The 9,427-nt window shown below is 42.8% G+C and overlaps 1 protein-coding gene across 1 annotated transcript in view; it reads left to right on the plus strand.

Moving 5' to 3' along the window:
• Positions 1 to 9,179, plus strand: part of met (MET proto-oncogene, receptor tyrosine kinase) — a 133,939-nt gene extending 124,760 nt beyond the window's left edge. Inside the window, exons 19-21 of the mRNA XM_059978278.1 lie at positions 1,233 to 1,398; positions 6,172 to 6,308; positions 7,382 to 9,179. Coding sequence (XP_059834261.1) covers positions 1,233 to 1,398; positions 6,172 to 6,308; positions 7,382 to 7,592 — 514 coding nt within the window. The 3' untranslated portion in view covers positions 7,593 to 9,179. The remainder of the gene's footprint in view (positions 1 to 1,232; positions 1,399 to 6,171; positions 6,309 to 7,381) is intronic.
• The last annotated feature ends 248 nt before the right edge of the window (positions 9,180 to 9,427 follow it).

Genomic DNA, 9,427 nt, shown 5'->3' on the forward strand with positions numbered 1-9,427 from the left:
CGAAAAGTTTGCTATACTGAACTAGCACCTGTGTTTGTTTAAAGTGCACGTGTTTGTTTAAAGCACAAGTTAAGGACAGCTATTGATTGATTATGATAAGCTGTGTGCTTCCTGCATGAGTTTTACACCGCTGTAAATGACACACCAATGTACTAATTAACCTATAAATGTTCAAGACACATCCCAATTTATCCTCCTTTAAAATGCAAGTTTGCCCTTCGACAGAATTCACCTCCTCCCCTAATTGTTCCAATTGACTCACATCCCAGCCCATTTATTTCAATTAAACTCTCCTGCTTACTGTTCTCTAATTTTGTAGATGCCTGCAACTCAACATACTCAAGTGGTTTGGACTATTGGTGTTTCTTCCAGTCTAATATTTCCACAGTTCCATTGCTAATGGGCAGTCCTCCCCCTGTTTATCCCCCCACCCCACCCCTCCCAACTCTCCAGTGCTTCTCCTTAGGCCATTTCTTACATCACGCCGAAACTACCATAGCTGTTTCCCCAGATAATTCCGCTACTGCTCGGTATCCCTCTGTCCTCCTTGTGTCCTCTATTAAAGTTGCTAAATAAGTTAAAGAAGTTCCTAAACTAACTGCCAATCATTAATATGCTCTACATTGCAACCTGATAAATAGACTATGACTTGCAATTTTTCTTCCTCTACACAAAACAAAACTCTTACAGAAGAAGAATATTGCTTTTATCCTTTTGGCAACGTATTCTCTAAGGGTATGTTGAAACTGACTTTGAGGACTGTTATTTCCCACAAATAACACAGATGTCTGTCCTGCTTTCTACTTTCATCCATAATTCATGCTTTTTCAGTAGGATTAAGTTGATGCAGATAGCCGATCTCTTTCACAATGGGAATGGTCTTAAATTTAACTCCTTAACAGCCTGAAGGAAGATGTTGGTGTGTTCTTGGTGGGCTCTCCTTTCTCTGTACCCTAGAGTCCATAGTAAGAAAACAGACAAGCAACTCTGTTGTCAGCCTGAACCTAAAAACCTGTAAATAGACTCTGTTTCATGTCATGAGAATGGCTGGATTAGAGTTTGCTGAATGGGGATAAATGGCACAAATTCACATTTGTTACATAATGAACAGGAAGGGTACAAAACCAATAACTTTTTTTGTTGCTTTTGACTTCCAGATAGATGAAAATTAGTTCCAAAAAAAAATCTGTGTACTAACATCAATATAAAACCCTATGATATTTCCATTCCAGGCTGGATGAGAACTATACTGTAAAAGTGGCCGATTTTGGGCTTGCAAGAGATATCTATGAGAAGGAATATTACAGCATTAATAATAAAAGTGGTGCCAAACTGCCAGTGAAGTGGATGGCACTGGAAAGTCTGCAGACTCAGAAATTCACAACCAAGTCTGATGTGGTAATGTACAATCTCACTGAGTAATATCTCAAATAGGTACATTGTAAAATACAGTATACTAATATATGTGACATAATGGAAAAGAAAATTACCTTCTTTTGTGGTTAATCAGCATAGAAGTCACCACTTCCATTAACGCACAATGCATTTGAAGGGGGAAGAATGTTATGCAGGTGTATAATGATGGTTATTTGTTTTTGAAAATGTCTGAGACAAAAGCAGATTGAAATGTAAACAAGATCCACAAAATGATGGAGGAACACCGCAAGTCAGGCAGGGGAATAAACAGTCGATGCCTCAAATCCTGATGAAGTTCTCAGCCCAAGACTGATGCTACCTGACTTGCTAAGTTCCTTCAGCATTTTGTGTGTGTGTGTTCCTGAAGGATTACAACATCAGTAGAACCTCTTGTGGTTATAAATGTGAACAACGTTTGCTTTACTACTCAGACTATCAAATACAATAGTCAACTTGATGTGACTTTCAAATATAACAATCTTGAAGGAGGGTCTCACCCTGAAACGTCAACTGTTTATTAATTTCCATAGATGCTGCCTGACCTGCTGAGTTCCTCCGGCATTTTGTGTGTGTCACTATGAAATATAAAAGCCAATTTTCTTGCACAAAGGCAATTTTTTTCTAATTCTGTCTTGTTAGCCTTAATGCTCTGAAAATCAAACAATTGTTGTTCCTTCCGATGGCTGCTGTCCTTACTTCACCTCCTTTTGGGTAGACATAAATCCCATTAATCAGAAAACTGGGAGATGCTTCAAAATGCACCCTTTCGCAACAGGCAGGCATTACTGTGGCTGCGAACGTGACCCCGGGGTGTCAAGGGATGACTGAGTGGATGCAGAACATCCTGAAAGGGGATGGTGAGCAACCAGAGGTTGTGGTCTATGTTGATACTATTAACATGGGAATGGAGAATGATGAGGTCCTGCAAAGGGAGTTCAGGGAGTTAGGTAGAATGTTATATAGCAGGAGTGCTCAGGATTGTTCCCTGTAGGAATAGAAACAGCTAAATGTGTGGCATGGCTTCAGATATTTGAATTATTGGAACCTCTTCTGAAGCAATTGGAAGGATAACTTGCAAGTAAAATGGAAGGGGTCCAACATTCTGAAAGGGAAGTTTACAAGGGGATAGTTTAAATGCTGGATGGCAGGGTGGAGAGACGTCTCTATCAAAGGAAGTGTAAGGCGCTCCTCTCTTTGCTAGCCTGCAGGTCACCCATGGGTACCCGCTTAGCCACCCAATCAGGGTCACGTGAAGCCATGGGAGCAGGTGGATGGTCGTAAGAGAAGCTGGTGCATGTCACAAGCCCTGGTTATGATGCCAGGCAGACAATCTCTGAAGAGTACTGATTGTGGCTGGTGTCACCCATCTTGTAAAGACACTGCCCAGAAGAAGGCAATGGCAAACCACTTCAGTAGAAACATTTGCCAAAGAACAATTATGGTCGTGGAAAGACCAAGACTGCCCACATTGTATGACACAGCACATAACAAACAAATGGTTTAAACTGGGAGGTGGGACTCAAAATAACAGTGTAGCAGGAGGGAGGGGGGAGAAACCAGTGTAGAAAAATGGATTACACAAGGGCTGATAAGCTTAACTGCATCTCGATCAGCATGGATGTCTGACCAAAGAGTCGGTTTTCATGCAGCATGAAGTGAAGCCTGAACGACTCTGTCTTTCGTGTGTGTTTACTCTGCAGTTTAAGGGAGCAGTTTTTATCTTTAATATGTAATGAAGAATACTCAATGCTTTTTGCTTGAGGGAGCCACTCTCAAGTTGCACTCTCGACGGGCTTCACGAAAATGGGCGGCGTGGTTGGTGAAACGTTATTACAACGTTAAGATCGGCGTACAACTCCCACCACTGTCTGTAACACGTTTGCACCTTCTCCCCGTGAACACACGGGCTTCATGCGGCCACTCCGGTTTCCTCCCACTTTCCAAAGACATAACTTAGTGAGTATGTCAGCATATCATGTTGGCGTTGGAAACATGGTGACGCTCACCCTGCACAATCCTCACTTGACAGAAACAATGCATTTCACTGTATGTAGGACAAATAAAGTTCATCTTTACCTTTAATTGGTCTTTAAAAATATTGTCAGCATTTCCATGGACACAAGAGTCCCTGGATATACGATATTACATAAAATAGGTTTATTGAGCTAGACAGCATGGAAATAGGCCATCCATCCCAACTTTCCCAAGCTGCCTGCACTAATTCCATGTGCCTGCATCTGGTCCATGTTCCTCTGAGTCAGTCCTTTCCATGTAAGTGTCTCTTCAACATTGTCATTGTTCTTATATGTGTGCGTTGATCAGATGTTCATAATCTGGGGAGATCCAGTATGAGTTTTCCTTTCCTTTTCCTCCTCAGAGGTCACTTCCTACCAACCACAGCACCTGCCACCTTTACTGCTAACACTTACAAATCGCATCATTCTTTTTGGTCTTTTCTCTGACCATAACACCCAGATCATCTCTTCGCCCAATTGCCCAGGTCACAAGTCATCCCGGCCCGTCCCTTCCTTCAATCTCAAACCTCCCTTTGACTTTCCTCAATTGGAGTGGACGTAGAGCGGGTGTTTCCTGTGGCGGGGCAGTCTGAGATCAGAGGACACAGCCTCAGAATCGAGGGACGTCCATTCAGCACTCAGGTGAGGAGGAATTTCTTTAAGCAGGGAGTGGTGAATCTGCAGAATCTGTTGCCACAGGTAAGCTGTGGAGGCCAAGTCATCGGGTATTTTTAAGGCTGAGGTTGATAGATTCTTGAAGTCAGAGAATGAAAGGTTATGGGGAGAATCAGGAGATTGGGGCTGAGAGGGAAATGGATCATCCGTGATGAAATGGTGGAGCAAACTCAGTGGGCCAATACTGCTCCTATAACTCTCTGCCATGTTCAAAATGGGAGAAGATTACAGAAATTCATTCTTGCACAAAGCCCCATGATGCCTGGATTGTACAATGTCCGGCACGTCCGCAGTGGAGCAAGCCAAGACTGAACCACAAAACTAATCTTGCCAATGCACATGGCACCATGAGGCAGTGCGGTAGCATAGCAGTTAGCACATCGCGTCACCAATCACCAGTCAGACTTCAATTCCCATGAGGAGTTTGTACCTTCTCCCCATGACCTACGGTTGCCTCTCACATTGCAACAAAGATGCACGGATTAGCATTAGAGAGTCGTGGGTGTGTTATGTTGACTCCAGCAGCGTGGCGACACTTGCACGTTGCCCAGCATAATCCTGACTGATTTGATTTGACACACATGATGCTTTTCAATAAGAAAGAAAATGGCGGCACGACGGCAGCGCGCGCGGCCACTCCAGGAATGAATATCTGTTACCTGTAAGTAGGGTCCGTGCACAATCCTGATTTGATGGGGACGGACGTGAGAAGCCCGGAGGAACATCTGGTGAAACTCCTGACATGCCTGTTTCGCTGCTGCTGCTACTGTGCGATCGAAAAATCTCCGGAGAGGAAGGCCTGTTGCTTGGCGGCTGGGGCCGGGGTCGAAGCGCTCGGCAGAGATGGTGCTCGGTGTCAGAGGGCTGGTCGGAGGCTTGAAGTTTTTCGGACCGACTCAGAGTCGGCTGTGGTTGGGGCTCCCAGGGGCTGCATCGGGAAGCTCTGCGGCGCTGGAGGTTCATGGCAGGAAGACTTCTTCCTTCTACCGTCTGCGTGAGACGATGGGCTATCGAGGACTTTGAGACTTTTTTTAACCATGCCCATGGTCTGCCCGTATCAAATTATGGCATTGCTTTGCAGTGTTGTAACTATATGTTATAATTATGTGGTTTTTGTCATTTAGTCTTGGTCTGTCTTGTGCTTTTGTGATATCATACTGGAGAAACATTGTATCATTTCTTAATGCATGCATTACTAAATGACAATAAATGAGGACTAAGTGTCCTCACAATCTAAATAAGTGACAAAAATAACATTTGTCTTTATGATTTGGGCATTTTTAATTTAAACACAGCCAGAGTCATTACCCTAATCATTCTTGGGCTCATTGACTTGCATTGGATCCTAAGTGGTTTTGTCTGAGATTTAAAATCCTCATTCTTATTTTTAAATCCCTCTAAAAATTCTCTCCTCTCTTTTTCTGTACCCTTGAGTTCTTACCTCTTTGAGAACCTTGTACTCTGGCCTCTTAATCATCTCAGTTTTAATTGGTTTATCACTGCTGGCTATACACTGATCTGCTTCTGCCTCAAGGTAGCTAACCACTCTCTCACTCCATCTGTCATTTTGTTTCTTTAGTAATGACCTTGGGAGGTTTTGCTGCATTGATGATGCCATGTAAATGCAATGTCGGGTTTACAGCATCTGCAGTTTTCCTTTTGGACTAAATAAAGTCAAATTTCTCCAGCTATGTTTGGAATATAATTAAAACTCCATTGACTAAAAATGCTTTGCCATCGTAATATCAAGTCAACAGATTAATGTTTAGAGGCAGAGAGAAAAACATCGATGGACCATATCATACACTTAGCAAAGCTCAGGATGTTGGATGATTCTAAACGTGTCACATACCATTTGTGGAGAGAAATGGACATGTGGCATTTTGGATCAAGAGCCTTCACCTCACCAGAATCATCAAATGCTGAGCCTAGATGACTTCCTAAGTGCTAATCTATTGCTCCTAGAACTTTGTAGCTCTGTATTTTTTCAAAAAGAAGTACCGCATTGTCATTCTCATTCTTTGAAATTGAGTTTTGCAAATAACGTTGATTTTGTTTCCAACAGTGGTCTTTTGGCGTACTGCTGTGGGAGCTGATGACGCGGGGAGCACCACCTTATCCCGATGTCGATTCATTTGATGTCACTGTTTACTTGTTACAAGGCAGAAGGTTGCTGCAACCTGAATACTGTCCGGATTCGCTGTAAGTAGATTGCTCGGAATTACAAAAGGTGTTTAATGTTGTGGTGTTCACCAAGCTTGGCAAATGACTTATTGATGCTTCATCACCCGTCAAAGATGACATCCTCAGTGCGCGGTTGCTGGTGTTTCTGTCCAGGATTGTTGGCGTTTATATAGCTCTTCCCCCCTCCTCCCCTCGATCGCTTGCCTCGGTCCTGATTGGCTACCCCTACATCAGACCTTTGAATTCTATTGGCCCACATTTCTTTTGTTCTTAGGGGTTCATAGATGGTGTCTATTTCTAAATTTTTGTTTATCAGAAGAGAACCACGCTTCTAAAAATTCTTGTGTCTGTTTTGTGTTTGCCTGCGTCAGAACCTCTGCGGTGTCCCAGTTAAAGTGATGTCCTTCTCAGTCTTCATCATTAAAGGAAAGATTTTATATTTGGATGTCAGAAGAAGCTTGAGCTTAAGAGTTTAAGGAGATTTGGTTTGTCAAATCAAACCTTTGAAAACCTACAAATGTACCGTGGAGAGCATTCTAACTGGCTGCATCACCGTCTGGTTTGGGGAGAGGGTGGGGCTACAGTTGCAGAAGCTTGTCAGATTAGTCAGCTCCATCATGGGGACCAGCTTCCATAATATCCAAGACATCTTCAAGGAGCGGTGTCTTAGGAAGGCAGAGTCCATCATTAAGGACCCCCACCACCTCCAAATGCCCTCTTCGTACTGTTACCATTGGGAATGAGGTACAGAGGCCTGAAGGCACACACCCAGTAACCCAGGAGCAGCTTCTTCCCCTCTGCCATCTGATTTATAAATAGACATTGAACCCATGAACACTATCTCACTACTTTTTTATTTCTGTTTTTTTTTGCACTACTTATTTTAACTTACATTAATATATATTTTTTTTATATACACACACACTAAGGTAACCCAGTTTGTTTCTCTATACCTATTTATCATGTATTTCATAGAGCTAACAAATTTCACAACATATGCCAGTGAAATTAGATCTGATTGTGAGCATTGTGCATTGCATCTGTTCACTTATGTTTTCAGAACATTAATTCGTTTTCTTCCCTCATTACAGGTATGCAATAATGCTAAAATGTTGGAACCCAAAGCAGGAAATCCGGCCAACATTTTCGGAAATTGTTTCAAATCTGTCATCAATTCTTTCCACGATTACTGGAGATCACTACATACAGTTAAATACAACCTATGTCAACTTAAACTGTGGAGTCCCCTATCCATCCGTTTATTCATCTCAAGACAGTGAGGACAGAGATGCCCATGCATGATGGAAGGCGGCGTTTCTGGAAAGGATATTTTATCAGCAGACGAATGCAAGAAATCTGCTCCAGCCATTACAAGGGAGAAGCCCTATATTAAATGCGCTGCTGGCTCAACGGTATCAACTGTGATGAACTCTGCAGAATGAAGTGACAGAGATGAACTCCAGTTAAAGCTGCCTGCCATCGCTGAGAAATGAACCCCCTCTCCCCCAAAGAAGAACAAAGATAAAGTTCTGCTTGTACCCCACCAGTTTTCCATTCAACACGTTCTCTTTCCCGATTTTCACCACCTTCAACATGATGCTACCACCGGTAATATCTTCTCTCTTTTTTCACATTCCACTGGGACCACTTCCTTCCTGACCCCTGTAACTGTCCACACACCTCTTCTTTCTCACCGTTCAGGGACCCAAACAATCATTCTGCATGAAGCAGCGCATCACTTACTCTTCTCCCACCCGAGTCAGTCTTCACAATGTGGCTGTTACTGCCTCGGAGAAACCGAAACCAGACCGGCTAGTGGCAGAGCAGACTGTCTGCACTCAGTCCTGAAGTTCCTGTTCCATTCTCAATCCCAACCCTTTTCCAAACTGCTGCCCGCAACCTCCTCCACTGCCACAGTGTAAACCAGAAGAGCAACATCTTGTCTGTTTTCCAGGCACTGGAATGAACAGTGAATTAATTTCCCAACTTATGGTAAACCTCTGTCGTCATTTACCATTACCCTGCTTCTGCCCCTTGGCCACCCCATTTCTTCTAAATGTCTGACTGACAATTGAAACTCATATTCCTCACCATTGGCCCTCCCCTCTCACCTGCCAACTTGTACGCCTTCCCCTCTCCCCACCTTCTTATTCTGGCTTCTTCTCCCCTCCTTTCCAGTCCTCATGAAGAGCCCTGGCCCAAAACATCAACTGCTTACTCCTCTCCATAGATGCTGCCTGACCTGCTGAGTATTTTCCATGGGTTACCCCTTTCTAAACCTATCGCCATTTGGTGTTCTGCCTTAAACCTCTTTCATTTCCCCCAGCTCTGTTTTGAAACCTGTGAGGACCTCCACTGCAGTTCTGATGCAGGGTCTCGACCACCCCTTTGCCTTACAGGTGCTGCTCAGCCCACTAAGTCAATCCAGCAGGTCGTTATGTCCTCCACATTTCAATATCTGCAGTCACTTGGCTCCACCACCTCCTCCCCACCCAGTTCTGAGGAAGGTTTTGCTGATCCAAAACATCGATGAGTTCTCTTTACCCAGATGCAGCTCGGCTGGCTGAGTTCTTTCACCATTTCTGGTTTTATTGTTGTCATTGGGAATCTTGTTCGTAGTTTCTGCTGTAGAATAAGGCTGTTCTGTGGACTGCAGGAGAAAAAAAAGTCATGATAGATCTAAAGACAAGTTCCATCCTGAAAATTTAATGGAGTGTTCTATTTTTTTAATAAAGATAGGTTTATTTTTAATTGATTAACCATCAATAGCAACAGTAAAACTGGACCATGTTATTATTGTGTACAAAACCTTTTATAAATTAATGCTTTTTCTTCATTTCATACATCATCTGTGTACCTTTTTAATGAAATATACTTGTTTTCCCAGGATCACTAGTATTGCATTTTTTTTCAGAGTCCAGTGAAAGTGAGATGTTAAATAACCACTGTAGTATATGCAATCTCCTGTTTCTGCAATTTACTGTATCTAGTATTAAATTATTAAATACAAAACAGTGCTCTCAATGTGAAAATATAGATAAACAATTAGCAAATGCACAGAGCATTTGTATCTCAATGGTTTAATATTTTGGGAGGCTAGATTTTTTTTTCTTTGGAGGCTATATAGATAGGCTGTG

Source organism: Hypanus sabinus, chromosome 8, assembly GCF_030144855.1.
Source record: "Hypanus sabinus isolate sHypSab1 chromosome 8, sHypSab1.hap1, whole genome shotgun sequence".
Taxonomy (NCBI): domain Eukaryota; kingdom Metazoa; phylum Chordata; class Chondrichthyes; order Myliobatiformes; family Dasyatidae; genus Hypanus; species Hypanus sabinus.